Genomic DNA, 20,862 nt, shown 5'->3' on the forward strand with positions numbered 1-20,862 from the left:
CACACAGTGAGGCATACAGCTTATTAATTAAACACTGGTAACAGATCGGCACTCTGTATCGGCCGATACCCAAAGCCCAGGTATCGGTAGCAGGACTGAAAAACTTTGGATCGGTGCATCTCTAGTAGATACCTCTTAGTAAACCACACAGTTACAGTTGAATTCTAAATAAAAAAGGAAACGTTATTAGACCAGAGAGGAACAGATAACCTTGGGATGAATTTATGACAGAAAATCTAATTGTAACTCCCTGTTGCATAGATTTGACAGCTACTGAAGATATACATTGAATAAGACGTATAAAGAATGGCATTTGTTATTTCTGTGTGTCAGAAATACTTACAGACAGATTGAGGGAAGTGATGCAGCACTTTAAATTAGTGTACAGCATGTGCTCGACGCGCGATTCCTGGTTCTCAACATTTGAGAAAATATTGCAGCTCTTTTTAAATGATGCTAATATTAGGCTCTAAACTCTCTGTCTATAATAATAGATACTATAATGATCGTCTATCATTAATAAATAGATTACTTCTGTGGATTTATCTAAAAATCTATAAAACTAGAAGTCTTATTGTAGCGACTACTATCAATTAAAAAGCCTGAAGTAGGCTCTTGACTCTGTGACTCGTTCCAAAAAGTCCAAAAGTCCAGATGCGTTTTACTGTTTATTAAATGAAAGGAATTACAAACAATAACTTAGGCTAACTGGAATAACTAAAGTATGTAACAGGAAGTGACACTCAACAGAAAATATTCAAGCCTACCTCAACCTCTTTTTCTAAAAAAAGGTGAAACCACACTCCTGTTTCAATTACCAGAAGTGATGTTAACCAAAAGAGCATGTGCAGCATAAACAAATAATAATAATAATAATAATAATGAACAACAGGCTAAATACACACTTTGGCTCCCAAAAGCCTGTTGTCATAATATTCTTATCTCCAGTCAGTAAATAATGACTCAAGCTGTAAGTATTATGTAATGTAGTTTAATTTTGCATTTTGCACTTAGTATATTGATTTTGCAGTAAACCACAAGAGGCCGGCTCATCTTCGAGTGGCTCATTGCTTTTATATTGTCTGTATATGACACTGAGCATCTGATCTTAACACTTCAATGTCCATATTGTATATTAATCCATATTGTGTGTTTTTAAACACTAACTAAAAGTGCAACACTGAGCAGTCAATGTTGTATATTTGTAGGGTTTTGAACGTCTTAAAATACAAACAGAAAATACCAGTGGTGGAAAGTAACAAAGTATATTTCTTCAAGTACTGTACTTAAATACAATTTTGAGGTACTTGTACTTAATTTGTAATGTTCTGGTAGTTCATACTTTTACTCCTATACATTTATTTGATGCCTTTAGTTATTAGTTACTTTGCTGATTTAGAATAATAATATCAAATCAACAAATCAATTACAACGTATTATTATGGATAAAGATGCAACTTTATTGATCTATTGGTGAAATTCACAAGCTACCCGCAGTATACATAGTAAAAATGTAATTTAAGAAAATTTTGATCGATACTTTTGTACTTTTACATAAGTTAAGATTTGAATGTAGGACTTTTGCTTGTAATATATATATATATTGTAATTTGACATTTTTATGACATACCATGCTGTGACTTTCTTATGACATTTTTACGGCATACTATAATTTCTTTGACATTTTTATGACATATGACTTTTTATGACTTTTCTCGAAATATGACTTTTTAGAGATACTATACTATGACTTTTTTTCCGACGTACTGTACTATGACCAAATATTTCTTCCTTTATTTAATGAGGCACCTGTTAAGAGTCAAAAGACCCTCATTGATTGTTTTTTTCTCTGTTTCATTACAGTAAAACACTCCCAAGTCTTTTGCTGTAGCAGACACTGACAGCGGCAGCATGGAGGAGCTGTGGGAGACGGCCAGACGACTGACCTCTGACAGCAGAGGTTGTACAAGATCATCGCAAGCGAGGATGCCACGAACAACACAGACTGAGAGGAGAGAGCGATGTAAAAGTGAGTTGACATACTATACTATGACGTTTTTATCACTTTTTCAACGTACTATATATATACTATGACTTTTTTTTTCAACATACTATACCATGACCTTTTTTAAATTTTTTCGACATACTATATTATGACCTTTTTTTGTTTTTTTTCGGCATACTATACTATGACTTTTTTAAAAATTGTTCAAAATACTATACTATGACTTTTTTTTGTTTTTTCGACATACTATACTATGACTTTTTTTTTTGACATACTATACTATGACTTTTTTTTTTGACATACTATGACTTTTTTTTCAACATACTATACTATGACTTTTTTTTTTGACATACTATACTATGACTTTTTTTTCGACATACTATGACTTTTTTTTCAACATACTATACTATGACTTTTTTCATTTTCTTCGAAATGCTATACTATGACCTTTTTGGGGGGTTTTTTCGCCATACTATACTATGACTTTTTTTTCTAACAGATTATACTATGACTTTTTTGTTTTTTCGACATACTATACTATGACTTTAGTTTAAATATGTATTGTATTGAAGTAAATGGAATTACAGTTGTACTTTTTATACTCCCATTCATCACATTCTTATTTCCTGCAGGTCCAGGTGATGAACGAGAGCTGGTTAGGTAACCTGCAAATGCCCTTTTCTTCCCACGCTTACCTTTATCAAAGGATAAGACTTGCAGCCTTTAGTGTGCATAAATGAAATGACATGTACAAGGTTCAAACACAGCTTTATTGTCATCAAGGCATGTTTTTCAATCCATAATATGTTCCCCTTTACCTAGACATTTGGGCTTATTTTCTGTACCATTTCTGATGTTATCATAATCATTAAATGCTTGTGTCATTGAGTTGCTTCGCGAAGGACAGATTTTCAGATGTAGCAATAATGAAATGGTCAAGATCAATATCATACACATATGTGATTTCATTGTTTTCGTAAGAACTCTGTTAAAGTAAAGGACACAATCTGTGCACACAATCAAAACCAGAATAATAAAACAAACATTTTACCAGATGGATTTGCATTGTTTGTGCTAGCTGCTGAATCTATTAAAATATAATACTATAACACTAGAAATTCAATGTACAAGGCTACAATCAAACAAGGCTGACTGATCGTTCTTAAACATTATGATCTATAACAAGTGTTACTGTGTTTTTAATGTCAAGTAACATCATAATCACTCTTTGGCTAAATTAAATATGAAGGTTTTCCTACCACACTTTTCTACCAAATGGTTTAAAGAAGGACTGTAAACCAGTGAATCCATGTGGGAACTTAGAACCAGTGCTGTTACATATAATAGGAGATTAAGATTGCAACCAGAGATTCCATCAAACAAATGGTGGGTTTGGTATCAGGTTCTCTACGCCGCTCACGTTCACATCGCTCAGTCCTCTGTTTTGTTCGTCGCGTCCTTGCGAGCGATGATCTTATACACGCTCTCTCTGAAGCTGCTGTCAGAGGTCAGTCGTCTGGCCGTCTCCCGCAGCTCCTCCATGCTGTCGCTGTCAGCATTTGCTACAGCAAAAGACTTTGAATGTTTTACTGCAATGAAGAGAAAAAAAACAATCAATGAGGTTCTTCTGACTCTAAACAGCTGCCTCATTAAATAAAGGAAGAAATATTTTGTGATAGTATAATATGTCCAAAAACGAAACAAAAGTCATACTATAATATGTCGAAAAAAACAAAAAAAAAAGTCAGTATAGAATGTCGAAAAAAAAGTCATAAAGTATGTCGAAAAAAAAAAAAAAAAAGTCATAGTATGTCGGAAAAAAAAGTCGTAGCATGGAATGTCGAAAAAAAAAAATCAGTGTAGTATGTCGAAAAAAATTGTCGTAGTATAGAATGTCGAAAAAAAAAAAAAAAAGTCACAGTATAGAATGTCGAAAAAACTCAGTATAGTATGTTGAGTAAAAAGTCATAGAATAGTATGTCGGAAAAAAATAGTCATAGTATATTATGTCGAAAAAAGTCAGTATAGTATGTCGGAAAAAAAAGTCATAGTATAGTGTGTCGGAAAAAAAAGTCATAGTATGTTGAAAAAGTTATAATATATAAAAATTTAATAAAAAATGTCAAAGTTCTATGGTATAAAAATGCAATAAAGTCATAGAACAGTGTGCTATGAATTCACTGTATAACATGCCATAAAAATGCTTCTGAGCGCTGCCATTGGCACACGGTCTGCACTTTGAGGATTAATGATCAATTTATAGCGCTCATATTGAAACAGACCTTACAAATTGCTTCACAAATTAAATTATAACAGGGAAACAACGGCTCAAATTCCAATAGGACAATTCATATTTATTTTTTATTTTATCTCTCGCCTTATGTTTCATGTCCATATCCGTTGGGAACGTGGATGAATTCAGTCATAAAATATGCATGTGTTGGGGGAGTTTATGTTGTGCTCATTACTGTGTGATGCTCAGACTTACACCAGAGGCGTTTTGAGGCTCTCCTCTGGATCCGGCAGCTCTTAATTCTGCGTGCGGCAGCTTTGTGAAGATACACAGCGTTCTTCATTATCGCTGGAAGCTTCGCCTCGATCTCCGCTGCACAGATACAATCCTCAAAGAATTCTGGTTAAACACACACATCAGAAACACATCATATATATAAAATATATATACAGTACATACATACATAGGATGCTGGTGTTATTGCAGTGGTTTTCATGTCATGTGTCGAAAAAAGTAAAAAGAAAAGTCAAAGTATAGTATATAGTAATAACATATATATATCGTAATTACATAAACGTTCAGATTTTTCATTACAAACATTTTAGGAAATATTTCACAGTATAAAAACAATATAAAAATTAAATATATTATACAACAAATAAAATATAAGGAAAGGAAAAAACAAATTAAAAAAAAACAAAGGGGGTCTGTTAAACGCCTTGTTTTCATATCATGGAAATAGAATTGAGTAATAAATCGAATATTAGTGGGGAGACTTAAATCTGTAATTTACAGCTGACAGAATGAATCTTCATGCTCTAAAATTATGACAGCTATAACATTATCTTGATATAAATATGTTACTAGCGTATTCAAAATAACAGGAAAACGGTTAAATTTGTGTTCATCCCATTGATTGAAATAGTTTTTTAGCTTTTACTGGAACAAAATTCTAAATTTTACAACAAAAAAACAAAACATTAGTTCTCATTAACAGTCAGTCTGTGACAGATTTTTTTACAAATGTAACATGCTATCTTTTATTTAGGGTAAGAACTTTGAACCATTATATCTTGATATTCATTTTACCATATGATTATATGGAGACATGAAAATGAGAATACTGAATTATTACACAGCCCTAGTTTAGCAAGTTTAATAGTTTTAGAGCTGCAACGATTAGTTGATTAATGAATTAGTCTTCGACAGAAAATTTATCAGAAACTATTTTGATAATCAATCTTTTCTAGTCATGTTTCTAGTAAAAATGCAAAATCAATTCCCTGGTTCCCGCTTCTCAAACGTGAGGATTTGATAATCTTTTTGTCATATATGATAGTAAACTAATGTCTAGTATAATATCTTTGGGTTTTGGACACATTGATATATGAATACATCATCTCGAGAAATGATAACAGGGACTTTGTGACATTTTGTAGTCCAAACTATTAATCAAGAAAACATTCGGCATATTCACAGATAGTGAAAATAATTAGTAGTTGCAGCCCTGATAGTTTGATTCTAGTGAATAAATTACACAAAATAAAACAAAACTATTTTGTTTCTGTGGACTCAAGAACATAAAACATGTTTCATTATCTTTGACCGATATCTGATCTGCTGGATGTGATCAACATGTGATCAACATGTGATACAAACTCTATCCAGAGGAGGGCAGTCACACAGGTGTCGGATCAGATTATGCACTTCACAGCTCCACTCTGTGTTTAAGAGCATTTGTATGTAAACCAGTTGCAGCTTATTATTGGAGTAAATCAGCTTTAAATGCATATTTATTTATGTATTTTACTGGGACATACTGATATATTATTGCTGCTAACCTCATAAATAGGAACTATCACACCAACCTCCCTCTTTACCGCTCCCGGTGAACTAAATGTAATCTTGCAGCACATATTCAACATATTCATCATGGGATATAAAGGTATCAGTGAATGCACTCACTCCTCAGCTGATTCACACCCCCCTTCATCTTCTCGTCGGTCTCTTTGGTCCGCTCCAGTGACTCCAGGCCTTTCTCCAGTTCCTGCAGAGCCTCTTCAGCCTGCTTCAGTCTCTTCTCCAGCTCCACCCGAGACTCGATCTCCGTCTGAGACACACAGAGAAACAAACACACCGGATGTTAGTGAAAACTTACTGCAGCAACTGAGTGGGTTAAATCAATAGACTGTTTCTGTATGTGGACATTTGAGGGAAATATTGGGCTTTTAATGATAAACTGAGCCTATGTGAGGGAGGAAAGATTTCACTCAGCTGAAGAGAGTTTAGTCAAATTCAATCTGTCTCACTATGTTTGAAGGAGAGAACATAGCAGACAGAATAATAAATAAATAAATGCTATTAAAAGTATCAAAAGTAATATTAAAAAAAGATCGTCAATTAATTAATAAAATGTGATATAAATTGATATTTGTGTTTTAATTAGCTTTTTATTATTCCCTTATTTATTTACTGTTTAATTTCCAATTTTGTTTATTTATTTTTATGATTTTTTTAATGTATTTATTTATTTTTGCATGTATTATTTATCTATTTATTTGTTCTTGCATTTATGTTTGTTTTCATTTCATATGTATTTTTAAATGTATGTATTTATTTATGTATAATTTTCCCTCAGCATTTCACCCCTTATTTATTTATCTCTGTATTCTTTTCTTTATACATTTATTTTTACATTTCTTGTAGTTTCAGCTGTCAGTACTTCACTTTCACAACATGAAAGCAACGCCCCCTCATTTGCACAATGAAGCAGAAATGCATGAAGAAATGTATAAAGAAAAGAATACAGAGATAAATAAGTTTGGGGAAATAAATAAGGGGTGAAATGCTGAGGGAAAATCATGCAGAAATAAATAAATAAATAAACACAAATAAATACATACTTTTAAAAAATAAATATAACATACAAAAATAAATGCAAAAAATGTGATAAATGCAAAAATAAAAACATAAATAAAAATAAATGCAAAAATAAATACATGAATAAATAAAAGTGGAAATTAAACCGAAGAGTAAATACATAAAGGGAATTAATACAAAAGAAAATAAATAAAAAAGCAAACTAAAACAGAAATACCAATTAATGTGACATTTTAGCAATTAATTAATGACTACATTTGTTTTTAATATTATGTTTGCTACTTTTAATGGTATATTATTTATCAAGTCATTTATTCATTTATTTTACAAACACAGAATAAACACAAATAGTGTGGAGTATCAGCCTGGACTGGTACAACCAGTCAGTTGAGGTTTGAGTATTTTCTCAAGGGAACTTCAACAATGCAGGTGTCATCTCTTAAACTACTTGAATGTTTTTCTGCAGTTTGACTGAGGCCTGAAGGAAGAAAGAGAGTTGATACAAAGAGGAAACAAAGGTAATTTCATACAGAGAAACTGGACCAGAGGAGGATGAGCTTTTCTTTGTTCCAGGAAATGTAATGTGAGATCTGCTCTTCATGCCAGAGAGACTAGAGGAGGATGTGTTGCTGAACCACCCCGAGGATATCACAGACCTGATTCAATAACGAATCAGACTGAATGAACCACCCTGAAGTGGGTGTCTGTGGTGACATTCCTGGAAAAAAATGCTGTTGTATGCACACAAAAAATTAAATTATGCACACAATTCTGAAAAATGGAACCTCATGTACACAGAAATATAATTTCTCTATTACATTTCTCTTCATATGGCAACAAAAAGACTCCTGGGGACTGAAATCTTAAGGATTGACACTTTGAGTAGGCGCTCAAAACTAAAGAATATTTCAGAGAAACTGAAGGTTTAAATATTCCTCAGATAAATAACCCATTTAAAACCGCATGAGATTATCTGAATAATAATTATAACAACAGGTGGTAAAAAGTGAAAACAGGGTTGGATTTCTTAGCTCATGAAAAGTGACTAATTTTGGATAAAAAAACAGAAATAAATGATTTAGTATCTAGAAGGCTTTGAAGCAACATTGACAATAAATGAACGGTAAACTGAATAAATGTGATATATAAAATCCCAAAAAACATTTAAAAACTTTCTGTCAAGTGTCAGGTCCATAGTTTTGAGGGTTGTGGAGCTAGTAGTATTTAGGAGTATCATAGTATTTTAAAAAGTCCATGCTGCAGCACCGAGCACAAGAGCAGCTCAACACCATCGGTTCTGTGATCAGCTCCACCTGAGCTGCTGCGACAATCAACACAGGTGTTACTTAAATGGAAATGAATCCTTCTTGCATTTATTGGATTTCGGGTAGAGCTCTGTTTTATTGTGTTGTTTACAAATCTTACAAAAGTCATGCTTTAAAAAGGCCTCACCCACTTATAATAAATGTTTACAAAGTTAATTATGATAATTAGCTGCTCGGGCTGGGCAGAGCCACGCTTGGGATTACATAAGGTCACAGGAGTTCTTGTGCAAATAAATTTAATAAAATGTGTAATTTGTCTCCATCAGGTGCAACAAAGCAAACAGTCTGGGAAACAATCCACAAACAATGAAACGATATATGAAAATATAAAGCTGGCAGCTGATCGTGTGACCTTTAGAGTGACTTTGAGCAGTGTTTTGTTGCTGCGTAAAGCAGCTGAGTCATGCTGTGTTACCTTGAGCTCGGCCTCGGTCTGCTGCTTGTCCACGGTGAGCTGAGAGAGCGACTGCTGCAGCGTCCGAGCCTGAGACGAGTAGTACTCCCTCTCCTGCTGCAGGACTTTAGCCCGCTCATCGTTCTCCCTCAGCCTGGACCACACAAACACAGAACATATTCATAACTCAGATTTTGTCAATTTGAATGATTTTTGGCATCATTTAAACCCTTTTTAAAAGCTCCAACATTAAGCTGAAAAGCTGTTTCGTTGCAGAATAAAAGCTGCATAGAGCTTCTGTTGCCCTTCACTGTCAGGACTGCAGAGGTTGGTGCCGTGCTGTGATGCTCACTGAGCTCTACAGGACACACATGAATGCACACAAACACAATGTAATTTAATTTCAAGGTTAAAACAGGAACCGCAGAACTTTCTCTCACAGAACTATCTGTGAGACACTTCAAGGAATAGTTTGACACTTCCCTTACCTGCTGTCTGTTAACATGGCATTACGGAAAATTGTCATTTTAGAATATGATGTGTAGGCCAGGACTACAATATTTAATTTAAAATGGTATTTTGACACACATTTCACCTTCAACAAATATTGAAGTAGGCCATATTGCACTACAATTTCAATTAATTGTGCAGCCCCAGTAAAAATAACAATAAAAATCAAATAAATAAATGTAAATTATAATGTAATAATCCAATAAAATAGTCCTGTAATAAAATGTACCTTTGTGAAACACTGTCAGCGTGGTGTTGATTCAACTACCGTCATTTTTCAGACTGCAGTTTCTAGTGATTCATTACAGTATGTCCGGTGTTTCTGTTACTTTTGGTCCTCAATAATATGTAAATATGGTGGACAAAATAATAGAAACACCTTTAAGGGGGGAAAAAATTAAGGAAAACATGTTTTTTAAATCATTGTGTTTTCAATAAAAATGCTTCAAATAGAGTCTAATTTAACTGCACCAAAAACATCTCTTAGATTTGAGTCAACATGCAAACAACTAAAGGAATAGTCTCGACAAAAACTGAACCAGTATTTGTATCAGAACTGTTGTTTTACAATGCAGGCGAGCATCAGCTTGATTTTGCATTTGGTATGAAAACTATTCTGCATGATTCTGGTTGTATTTCTGTATTTTTCCATGCAGTTGTGAGTCAGTCAGAGGCCGAGCGAGAAGAGGAGGAGAGTGAAGGCAGAGCTCGTGGAAACATAACGTTATGGCTCGTATATTTCAGTGTTCGTAACAGAACATTAGTGCTACGCAGTCAATAGCAGCTGCCTGTAATATCCCACTTACTGGTGCTGATCAATGGAGCTGGTTGTTTAGGGATCAATACACATTTCCACTAGTACTCACATCCTCTGAGCCATTAGCAGAGAGGTTCCCTGGAAAGGCCGCAGTGTTTGACCCTTTGGATGCCAAAACGTAATCGCAAGCTGAAGCCTTCTTCGCAAACTACATTCCCTTTTCAGTATTGATACAGTAATCAGTGTTTCTAATGCGACCCTGACACTTATACGTTCATTCAAATACTATATTGTCTATGATTTCTGACTGAAAAACCAAACCGCTCAGAGAATTTTAAGCTTTTATCTAGAGCTGTCAAAGTTAACGCGATAATAACACGTAAAAATTAAAAGTCTGTTGTACATAACTGGTCTTGTTCTGCTTTTGTTGCACCAAAACCAGTAATCCCAGTCTGATGCTGGGTTCCCCTCTCTGAGGCGTCACTCACATGTCGTCAGCCTGCCCCTTCTCCTTCAGCAGGATCTTCATTTGCTCCTCGATGTGTCGCAGGTCCTGCAGCAGGTCCACGTCTCCGGGATCCTCGCCGTCCTCAGACGCCCTGCAGGCTGAGCTCTCCTCTGACGTCTCGACCTCCTTCTCCTCCTCCTTCACCCCCAGCAGCTCCAGAGTTCTCTTCTTCTCCTGAGAGAGCTCCTGAAGGACAAAACAATAGAGGTGTAAATCACAAGTTTCATCATGATACGATATTATATATCGATTCTTTGGACAACGATACGATGTTTGCTGATATCACAAAGTCCGCAATGATGCAATTTCGATTTGATTGCCTGCGATTCATTCTTGACTTTTATTGTGATCATAATCTCTTCTCCACATTGCTCTAATCCCCTTCACCAGAAAGTTGCCTCTATGTCAGCTGTACTATGTTAGCAGGACAACTGGACAACCTCGAGGGTTTGTTACACAACGTATTACATCAGCTGTTGTAACATTACATGATCTGAATCGAGTACCAGAGTCCTCTCCAACTAATCAATAACTTGTTACAACGACCCGCTCACTCTCAGTATCTGCAGAGCGGAGTATCTGTGGATGAGGTTCATACCTCGATGGATTTCTGCAGCATGACGGTTAAACTGCTCAGCTCCTCTTTTTCACTCTCAACACCTTTCAGGGACTGAGCGGTGCCGTCCAGGTCTCTGTCATCAACACACAGCAGAGAATAAATCACTTTACAGGCTTGTGCAGTATAAACAGTATCAGTTAACAAACATCAAAATAGCTGAGTGTTTACAGTTTGATATGCTCCTGCTCCGCCTTCAGCTCCAACACCACCTCCTCAAACTTCATCTTCTCCTCCTCCAGAATCTGGTTCAGACGCTCCAGCTCCTGCACACAAACGGAGGAAAGTGGTACTGATTCTTAAAATGAAGGATCACACTAGTTTGACAGTGAACTAAAACATTAATTTAAAAAGGTATTTTGACACACATTTTGCCTTCAACAAATACTGCGCCTCCAGCGATTTGAAAATTGCAGTAGGCCATATTGTGATTTCGATAACATTTAAAATAATTATGCAGCGTTATCCTTAATGCTACAATATTAAAAAGCAAAAGATTCACTGATTAATTGACTAGTTGTTTGACAGAAAATTATTCTGCAACAATTTTGATAAGCGATTAATTGTTTAGCTCATTTATTCAGCAAAAAAATTCAAACATTTTTAATTTTCTAGGTTGATTTTCTGTTTTATATCACAATAAACTAAATATCTTTGGATTGTTGGTTGGACAAAATGAGACTTTTGAAAGAGTCATCTTGGGCTCTGGGAAATTACGATGGGCCTTGCACTACTTCATTTTATACACCAAACAATTAATTGATTCATCAAAAAAAAATCTAATCAGTGAAAATAATTGATAGCCCTACATATAAGCATAAAGTTACGACGGCGTATTAGGGCCATTGTAGGTGAAAAAAATAAATTATAATAATGACGGAGCCAGGGGAAGGGGATAATATTCCAAGAAAACAACTCAGAATTATTTTGATTTGAATCAAATTTACAAGAAAAAAATGTAAATGAGTATGTTGTTTTCTTCTGAATAGACCCAATTAACGGCAATATCTCTTCAAAGTACGTATGCTTATGATAATATGGTGATTCTAGGCTAAAAATCACGGGTATTTCGTTATTGCTAAATCTGATTGCAAAGTATAATTTGATTAGGTCAACCGCTGCAGACATAATACACGGCCAGCGGTGGCGTCTGTGGTGTGATGAGGTTGATCCAACATACAAAGTGAAGCGATGCTGTTCCTTGATTGAAAAGAAACTTTAGTTGTGTGTGACTTTAGTTTTTTTCTCGCAAGTTTACGACTTTATAATCTCAGAGAATATTCGGGGTTTTTTCTGTAAATTTTCAGATTTTTTTCTCCTAAATGTACTTTATCCTCGTTTTGTCTCAGAATATTACCCCCCTCTCCTGGCTCCATAATTTCATCTACAGTACAATGGCCCTAATTAGCTGTCGTACGTAACATCTTAAGTACATAAATATTTGAATAGTTTGTTTTTCACTTAAAAATACAAGTTGTTGTTCTTTATTCCAAACTCACTAAACATGCTGTTTCCGTTATGAGACGACATCAGAGGAGTAAATAAAACGTCTCACCTCTCTCTGTGCTCTCTGATGACTCAGCTCTTCAGTCTCTTCCATCAGTTTATCTGGAGAAAGAAAAAATATTTCACGTAAACTTTCTCCTCTGATTTAATCTTTAAAAATCTCAGGCAGGTGACTTCCCCCCCCCCATGATGTTTACCCAGATACTCCTGCTTCTCCTTGGCCAGCTGCAGCCCCTGAGCCTCCAGACTCTCGATCATGGCCTCTCCCAGCTGGGCGTTCTTCCACGTGCTGTTGGAAAAACGCAGAGATTTTAACAAAACTAAGGGATGATTATAAAAATGATTAAAACAGTGTGCATGTAAATAGATGCTTTCCATCATTTTAATCCTGCTAGCGGCATGGCTATAGGGATGACAGGAATTACAATTCAAGTATAAATCTTTTTAATGCAGCAACAAACTGGTCAAAACTTAAAACAGGAATTAAAATCCCAGTATATAATGTATGCAGTATATAAACATAGAAGTGAATTGTGTAGATCAGCCCCATTGTCACTGATATCTGATCCAGCTATTTGAGTCAGTATCAGCCCGATATCCAATCCGGTATCGGTGCATCCCAAGTCTCTAATCCCTAAATAAGTAAATCTAAGTCTATAATCCCATGAAAATTTTACACAGATTGTCGTGTCTTGTGTGTGTAATTCCTTCCAGGGGAGAATTTGTGTCAGTCGAATACTCACACTTTCCCCGACTCCTGCAGCATCTCCATCCACTGGACCTGATCCTCCCCAGACTCAGCAGCCAGGACTATGGTGCCCTGGGGGACGGATACACAATACTATCCATCAGCAGCTTGTCGATAACGGACTTAAGGCTGTAAAATAGACAATGGATTTCCATCTTTGGGCTGCTGACATAGTAAAAATTGATGTCACAGTGTTGTGTCCCAGTGAGCGGTTAAATTCACTCCATTATGTGTCCCATTTGTTGCAGGATTAGTCTGATGTCTCACATCATTACAGTCATAAAAGTAGAATTTAGAAAGAGCTCAGCTCGGCTCTGCAAGCTGCTTTGTCACGCTATTTCTGCATAAATTTGTTGTTGCATGTTGTCTGTCTGCACCTTTATGTCCTGGTCTGACACTTTAAACCTCAGTAAGGCTGATAAATGATTGAATAATGGAGGAATGAATGTGAGACAGGATCAGTGTCTTACAGTGAAGTCTTCCAGGTTGACCACGATGGCAAAGGGCATGCCAATGTTTTCATTAGCCGACACCACACATCCTCCCAAAGGAATGACTCCCTGAGACAGAAACACATCACACAGTTATTTATAATGTTGTTTCTGGATAATAGCAATCTAAAACCTCCTAAATATTTATGTGCTTCCAATCTTCCACCATGTTACAGGTGTTGAGAGGAGCTGCAGCAGCTCACCTTGGGGTGGATGTTGAAGTACCTGTTGCTCTCAAAGTTTCTCTTCTCGCTCTCTGCATAGTAGAGCAAGAAGCTCTCTTTGATGATGAAGAATCTTTGTACCATGGAAGACAATGAAAGCAGCAGTGAGTCAATCCTGTGGAGCTGAAAGGAACCGACGTCTGCAGATGTTCTCAATGAAAGCAGATAACGAGTTCACTGATACATTTAAAAAACTATATTTGAACATTCCTGCTTCTGCCTCTTTGTACATATAAGTATTTCATTCATAAATAACCAGTGATCTGTTTAGTTCATCCTGTGCTGCTTATTATTTTAAGCTTTGGATCAGTGGTTCCCAACCTTTACTTCTTGTTTTGTCTTGTCATTGATACAAAGCAGAACTTGCAAACCGTCATCATGACTTATGAAGAGTGATTTTTTTGTTGTTGCAGAATCCTGTTCTTATTTCTTACACAAGAAATCAACAAAGACCCCTTAGATTCATCTTGTGACCCCTTGTGTGGATCTAGACCCTTAGTTTGGGAACACAACATGAATTTCTGCCTCTTCTTCAAATGTGTTAAGAGTAATTAAATGAAGTAATTATTATGTGTAAACTACAGTCACTACTTAAGCTATGACATTTATAGAAAATAGATTTATATGTTACCTATTTAGATGTTTACAGAGCTCAACAATAAGGATTACCCGGGGCAAGTAAAATGCCGCTTCAGGCTAATAAATCTAGCAACTCACAAGTAGTTAAAAAGGATATCCAGAGCTGATGATGGAAGTAGCTAAAGAGTGAGCCATCTCGCTTCCTTCTCATCTCTGTTGAGAGTTGCAAATGCACCATACTGATCGGGCACTCCCAAGTAAACGGTTGCATGTACAGACAAAATGTATGAGCTGAAGTGAAAGCGAGCGTTTCAGTTATCCTGGAAACACGAGTTTAGTTGGGTGGTTAACTCCAGATTAATTTACTTAAATAAAGATTAAACATGAGAAGTATCTTTGGTCTTTGTTGTTATTTCATAACCGCTAATAAATAAAACAATTTTTATGGGGAAAAATAAAAATTGACTTTGGGCAAGTAGAAAAAAAAACCTTGACGCTGAACGCTGTGTTTACTTTCATGTCCTGTTATTGTGCATTTTAACTGAACTTTGTACTACTAGTTAAAGCAATACTCCTGTGTTATCTTATTGCACTTCCAGAAACTAATAAATAATGGTTAAATAAAGAATGGTCAAAAAGAGGTCCAGATATCCTGACTTTAAAATCCAGCTTCAAAAAAGCTTGATCCTTTATTTCCCATAATGCACTTCAATAACATCTTTAGACCCTCTTGCCAGTGCAAAAAGACATTATACAGCTATTTTCACAGGCTGAGTTTAACTCTTCATGACAAGCTAACTGACCTTTATGTGTGAAATCAGTGAAGCAGCCCTTTAATTTCCCCCACAGCGGAGGCTGTTAAATATTCTGCCACATCATGACTGAACACATTTAAAGTCTTTCTGAGGGTCAGTCCCCCACATCTAAATGTCATCACACTGGTCGGCAGATAACTTCCGTTTGTTTTTAAGCTGGTGACAAAAACAAAAACAAATACCCAGAAATCTCCGAGCTCAACCGGCTCCACAGAACACAACCAAATTATGTTGACCTTTACGACACAAGCCAGCGGGAAAGGTCACAAAGACTGTGCTGCAAATGGACTCTCTGGATCCACCGTGTATTGTCGCTTTAACTGTTATGTAAACTAAGAGCATTATCATGACATAAGGTACCAATCCAGGCATTTTACCATCCAAATATACACTCGTATCAGGATACACTGACACTGGGGATATCCAATATATCCTGTTGTTATATAAAGCAATTCTATAATAAACACAAAATCTTGGAAGAGAGGAAGTTCATGATTGAACATCAGAAATACAGTCAACCAAGTCTGCAAGTTTTATTTTATTTAATTTAAACTTCTGTCAGAAAAATCACCATCATTTTCTGTAATTTGTGATATTTTTTCTAAAAGAAAAAGTCACTCCAGATGTTTTCAACTGCAGCTGTAAAGCAAATTAAATAGTTTTTGTCCTCAAAACATTAGAATAATGATACTTTATACCTGTGGTGTCAAATAAATAGTAAATTTAAGTATTTTGTTCAACTATATCACAGCTACGATAACTTTTCAGTACTCTCCGATACTCTTTGGAATGAAAATATGACCGTTCACTGAGAATAATCTGCATTTTTGTCCAGAACAGAGGAAAACTTTCTCCCCAATAAATGTCAACTTTTAAAAATGATAGAAAAAGCAGATTTCCTTTATGTTTAACCTCTAGTTCAGTGGTTCCCAACCTTGTTTCCTTAAAGCCCCCCTACTTGTATCTAAGAAAAGCTGAACCCACCCCCCATATTTTCTGACGTCATCACCCTAAAAGAAATATAAATCCATGAACAGATTTGAGTAAAGTGATTCAGTGTATTAAGTCTTTTTTTTAATAAATTAACTTTCTTTAATGAATATAACTCGTCAGTATCTCCCTCTGCGCACAGCAGGCAGGAGAGCAAACAGCTCTCGACTGCAGTGAAAATGTTTTTGAAAGGCTAAACACAACAAATATGGATTGAAGCAGAACATTTCATTCGATAAAAACATGTAGTGAATTTTTTTAATTAATTCATCTATTTTTTTTCAATAACTTTTGGACTTTACAACGCTCTGGAGTTATTGGAAATGTTTGGATCACACGAGTCTGAAACAATCCTACGCAGCCACCACTGGAATCTAATTCTACTAATAATATAATATTAGTGGAGCCTGATCTTTATCTGCCAACTGTACAGAAATAATGGGTTTAAACTCAATCTGGCCTACTGAGTAGCATAAAAGACTTTAGTAGAAAATTGTCCAGTAAGTGTGTTATTACGATTTTAGTTATACATTAACTAAACCTAATTGTTAAAGTTCATGCAGGTTTTGAGAAGGTTTTATAAGCAGCAGAGAAGCAGAATTTCTCCAACCGATAGAGAGAACTGCAGAATAAAGTGCTCTATCTGAGGTTAAAAGATAAAATCCACCAGGTGAATCACCCCTCACCCTCACCTGCGGGACCACTTGGCCGACGGCCGTCCGAAGGGCCTCTTCCACAGCACGCCGTGCAGCTGCACCTTGGTGCTGATGTCCAACGCTTCAGTGTCCGAGTGCTCCATGGACGACCAGGGCGATAACAGAGAGTTTCTGGACGAAGACGAGAACATCCTCTCTGGCTTTCCACGCCCTGGGAGGTGGGGCAAAACAAAAACAAAAACTATTAATAGAATAAAAAAAATACTAATACAGTCAGTCAATAACAATTAGCCCAATAACACCCAATGCACACACACATAGAGGTGCATGCACTGCTTTCATAGAAGCAGGAAAAGTAGAAAACAAATCCCAATAACTCAGCAGGGTGGAATAATGCAGCTGCCAATACGCTCATCAGCTGGAGGCAGACTGACTGCACAGCAGAGATGAAAACAGGGATGACAGAGAGAAAGAGGGAGGGAGGGAGGGAACGAGAGAGGGAGTGGAGGGATACTGGGAGGCGATGGGGGAGGGAGGGAGGCTTTTGGAATGAGTTGCTAAATCTGAAGCCGGTCAATACATTCCAGCCAGTAAAAGCTGTTATTCAGATTACTGTACTCGCCGCAGACTCTTGGCAGGTATAAACTCTCCAGGCTCTCCAGCCATCCATCCATCAGTCCATCACTCCCTCCATCCATCCATCCATCCGCCGCTCCAGCAGTGAATTAGGAGAACATCTGGGGCAGAGGCGACTTCCTGGTAAAGAGGATGGAGAGGCAGAGCGGTTAACATTCAGCTCAGCGTCGTGAGTATCAGATTAATTTACACAACATGTGTCAGAGGGGATGGACAGCAGATTATAAAGATATTGACAGCTCAGCCTCCACAGAGAAGTGCATGAGCTGGCAGACTTTTTTTTTCACGGGTAAAACATCCCGTCAGGGTAGAAAACGCCTCTGAAACAACAGTTTTAACATTTAATTCAAGAGAAAAATTCCACAATTTGTTAAAAAATGTGACCAAAAGTAACAGTAACAATGCATAAACTCTTACCTTGATGAATACAAGATGAAAACTTCATACTGCTTTCTATAAACTGGCATCAAGTGCATTAAAACCAACAATTTAAATGATTAAATCTGGGGGAAACAAAACAGACATGTTACTGACCTGCTACATTATTCAACAGTAAACATGCTTAAATAATCAAAGTATAAGAGAGCATTTTCACCAGTTAAAAAACTTTAATTTAGTCGTCATAAAACACGTTGCTTTACAACTGATTTTCACAATCAAAAGTATGGAAATAAGGCAGACTCATCCTGGAATGACAGAGAAAAGAAAAGACATACCTACTGAAACCCCACTGAAACTATTACAAATATGATCCTAAACCTCTCCCGATCCAAACTGAAACCTTCCCTCAGCCCCAGAATGTGCCGTCATCTCTTCCTGTTTGTGTGATAGAGGCGTCAAACTCCTCCTGCAGAGATCTGACAGTTCAACGAACTTCTACAGTTTAACTGTTTAAATGTGTAAGTGCAGACGCTTTCTGTTAATGTAACGCTGCCTGTGTGATTAAATGTAAAAGAATTTATTGCATTTTAAGATTAGAGATGTTCTGATAACATTTTTTCTTTCCTGATACCGATTCCGATACCTGAACTTGCGGTATTGGCCCATACCGAGTACCGATCCGATATGTAGTTATTATATAACAGCTGTTTACTACACTACTACATTTCTCTTGCTCTGACGACTGTTAGTTACCGTTAGACTCTACACTAGCACCACACTGTTATTGTTTGCTATCTTCATGTGATAAACTACCTGCAATCAGTTCTTCTTTGCTGCTCTAAAACAGTAGTTGCCAGTGACGGCTATGATACATCCAAGGCGAAAGCACAGGTTTGTGTCTAGAAGGAAGCCCCCAAACCGCGAAATCTGATCTGAGATCTGCAAAAACTTATAAAAACTCTCACGAGACTCACTGCCCGATGACCTATCCTAACCTTAACCGTTTAAGGTCAACGCCTAACCTTAACAATCTCACAAAGAATTGATTTCCGGTTAAACAAGTTGCTTTTTGTCTGGGTTAATAAATGATGGTATCGGATCGGTGCATAGACCGGTGTACTCGCCGATACTAGATCCCGAATTTTGGGAAGTATCGGACACATTTTCGATACTGGTATCGGTATCGGTACAACTCTATTTGAGATGATCAGACAAACACCACAAACTTGATTATGATTGGTCAAACTACCACTAAACACCAGTATTTTGACTGTTCATGGTGCAAGGATGAAGCTTCATATTCGTTCAATAAAAAACACTTTAACTAACATTAGTAAACACATGCTCAAGAACTGGATTTCTTCACATTAGGAGCTGTAAACTGAACCGTATAACCCTGTCGCTGTCCGCTGAAAACTACGTATCTCCAAAACATCGACTTTTCACGAGCTAAAGAAAACAGCCCTGTTTTTAGTTTTGTGACGATGCATTTTTCAGATAATCCAGTTGGTTGATTTAGCTTCAAAGGACAAATTCACATGTTTTCAAGTTTCTTTAAAAGAACATCAGGTACACTGCAAAAGTAATCATTCCTCCCGCCATATTGCCCATGGAGATATCCCTTCTTTTTTATATTCTCTACTTTGCAATTATATTTTTTTCCCACTATAAAACATTAACCTTGTATGAATGCTATCAAATAATTGCATATATATGAACATCATATGTAAACAAAGGTAAATGTATGTTAACTCCTGCACTCCTGCATTCCAATGAAACAGATCAGGGACTAAATCGGTTGTGTCAGATACTTCCATTCATTTTGAGCGTTAAGCTCTTGATATATAATAATTAAGGATGTTTTTTCCAAACTTTGATTGTTGCTTATTTAGTCATGAATATTTAATCTCATAAAGAAATACTTATGTTATGTTTAAACTATGTTTTCAGGGGCTTCAAAGGCTTTGGTAAACCATGCACATAACACATTTAAAGCTGCAATGAAATCGATCGACAGAAAATTTATCTGCAACAATTTTGATAATGGATTAATTGTTTCAGCAATTTTTAAAGAGGAGAAAATAGCAAAACATTCATGGGTTCCAGCCTCTCAAATATGAATATTTTCTGGATTTCTTCATCTTCTATGATAGTAAACTGGATATATTTGGGTTTTTTGGACCATTGGTTGGACTCTGGGAATTCTCTTACATTTTTTTAGACCAAGCAATTAAAGAGAATTATTAATAATCATTAGCTGCAGCCATGAACACGTATACTAGTGGCCTCATTTAATATAATGTCTTTGTAAGGATGGGAAACATGTAAACGCCAAATCTAAGCAGGGATTGTGATGTTTAAAAAGATGAACTGGCACATAATGGGGCTCCGTCTGTAAAGCAACACAGTGGGGTGTTTTCCCTTTTGTACACACACATACAGCATCCCATAAAAAATAAAAGTCATGCAGCTGCTGGTCTGCATGCGACCCACTCCTTTCTCTCTCTAAAACATCACGGCGGGTTTCCTCTTCTCTTCATTTAACTTGGAATTAATTGACGAGTTTTATAAAACCGTTCAATTTCTACATAAAACAAGAGACTCTCCT

At 36.3% G+C, this 20,862-nt stretch overlaps 2 protein-coding genes across 4 annotated transcripts in view; one reads left to right on the forward strand and one right to left on the reverse strand.

The window, feature by feature from the left end:
* ccdc177 (coiled-coil domain containing 177) overlaps window positions 1-3,060 on the forward strand; it is a 48,360-nt gene extending 45,300 nt beyond the window's left edge. For both annotated transcript variants that reach the window (XM_074660430.1, XM_074660429.1), the window contains exons 3-4: window positions 1,864-2,029; window positions 2,638-3,060. The gene's annotated coding sequence lies outside the window, so the exon portion shown is untranslated. The remainder of the gene's footprint in view (window positions 1-1,863; window positions 2,030-2,637) is intronic.
* plekhd1 (pleckstrin homology domain containing, family D (with coiled-coil domains) member 1) lies at window positions 2,757-20,759 on the reverse strand. 2 transcript variants are annotated; one of them, XM_074660443.1, is made up of 14 exons: window positions 18,291-20,759; window positions 17,274-17,993; window positions 14,177-14,270; window positions 13,953-14,042; window positions 13,478-13,554; window positions 12,932-13,023; window positions 12,784-12,836; window positions 11,400-11,494; window positions 11,211-11,304; window positions 10,593-10,798; window positions 8,859-8,991; window positions 6,204-6,348; window positions 4,494-4,637; window positions 2,757-3,594 (listed from the first exon to the last, which is right to left on the reverse strand). In XM_074660443.1, exons 2-14 carry the CDS (start codon window positions 17,426-17,428, stop codon window positions 3,437-3,439), a joined length of 1,536 nt encoding a protein of 511 aa, XP_074516544.1. In that variant the 5' UTR covers window positions 17,429-17,993; window positions 18,291-20,759; the 3' UTR covers window positions 2,757-3,436. The 2 variants fall into 2 exon arrangements, with proteins under 2 accessions (XP_074516544.1, XP_074516543.1); XM_074660442.1 differs by lacking the exon at window positions 18,291-20,759 and having other exon boundaries at window positions 17,274-18,209.
* Between the last annotated feature and the right edge of the window lie 103 nt (window positions 20,760-20,862).

This window comes from Sebastes fasciatus, chromosome 15 (assembly GCF_043250625.1).
Source record: "Sebastes fasciatus isolate fSebFas1 chromosome 15, fSebFas1.pri, whole genome shotgun sequence".
Taxonomy (NCBI): domain Eukaryota; kingdom Metazoa; phylum Chordata; class Actinopteri; order Perciformes; family Sebastidae; genus Sebastes; species Sebastes fasciatus.